General features: G+C 31.4%; 1 protein-coding gene across 1 annotated transcript in view; it reads left to right on the top strand.

The window, feature by feature from the left end:
• ORC3 (origin recognition complex, subunit 3) overlaps window positions 1–1,118 on the top strand; it is a 113,831-nt gene that overhangs the window by 14,172 nt on the left and 98,541 nt on the right. The window contains exon 2 of the mRNA XM_006870628.1: window positions 589–643. Coding sequence (XP_006870690.1) covers window positions 589–643 — 55 coding nt within the window. The remainder of the gene's footprint in view (window positions 1–588; window positions 644–1,118) is intronic.

The following is a 1,118-nucleotide window of genomic DNA, read 5'->3' as shown; positions in this document are numbered from 1 at the left end:
TGAACAAAACAACTATGTCGAGGGTAGACCCCGGCAGACACAGTGGCAACAACAATGGGCTCAAAGAGCAAAAATTATAATGATGGCGTTCTGTTGTACATAAGGTTACTAAGAGTCAGAATCGACTGGATGGCACTTAATAAAAGAATAAAGTAACAGCCTGAATTACTTATTTTCTGTCCAAGTTCTAGATACCTGGAATTTAGTTAAATAACAATTAGTTCTTTTAGATAAGAAAATGCTATTTTTTACCTTGATTATCTTTTAATGTATAGTATTATTGTATTTTTACCTCTTAAATTTTATGAAAATGAAATCTTCCTTAGTTTAAATTTAGCAACTGTTGTTATCTTTGTCTGCCTCATAAATCAGGTCCCAAAGAATGAATCTAAGATGAGGAAATAAATGGATAATCTCGATTGTTTAAGAATTTTTCCTTTATAATACATATTAAAGAGATGTAATTTCTTAGAACTTTAAAGACTTTTTTTTTTTTTTTTTTAATCTGCTTATCCTTAAGATTTTGGTTAATCAGATTTGTCTGATCTGGCTGTTTAGACTTTATGCTTTTTCCTTTCTTTCTTAAAGGGCTGCTTTGTGTTTAAGCCAAATTTTAAGAAGAGAAAGATCTCTGTGCCAGTAGGTAAGATATTTTAATATCAAATTGACTAGTTTAAGTTAAATCTTAAATGGTAAGAACTAACTCTAAATTGAACTTACTTATTGTCTTGTCTGTCTTGATTTACCATGTTGATGTAGCATAGATTAAAGGAATAAGGATTCTAATTTAAAGGGGAATCCAAAATACCTTAAAAAAGCAAGTTGCAAAGTAAGTTTCCTTCAAATTTCATGTTACTATTTTTTATAGTGACTGCATTAAAAGTAAATCTGTAGCTGTGTTGGGTGAGGTGAAGAGAACTGACTGAAAAACTGGCTTCAGACAGGTTTGAACTGGCTCACTCATTGCCAATACAATAAAACTGGAACAGATTTGAATTTTTAAATATGGATGAATTGAAACAATGAGTAGAGTAAGAAACACTAGGGGTTGACTCTCTGGAATGAGAGATGTAGTTGTTGTTGTTGTGAAGTGCTGTCAAGTCGATTCCAACCCATAG

This window comes from Chrysochloris asiatica, unplaced genomic scaffold (genome assembly GCF_000296735.1).
Source record: "Chrysochloris asiatica unplaced genomic scaffold, ChrAsi1.0 scaffold00146, whole genome shotgun sequence".
NCBI classification, from domain to species: Eukaryota; Metazoa; Chordata; class Mammalia; order Afrosoricida; family Chrysochloridae; genus Chrysochloris; species Chrysochloris asiatica.
The sequence above is the reverse complement of the archived record's forward strand: the minus strand, read 5'-3'. Positions and strand labels throughout refer to the sequence as shown.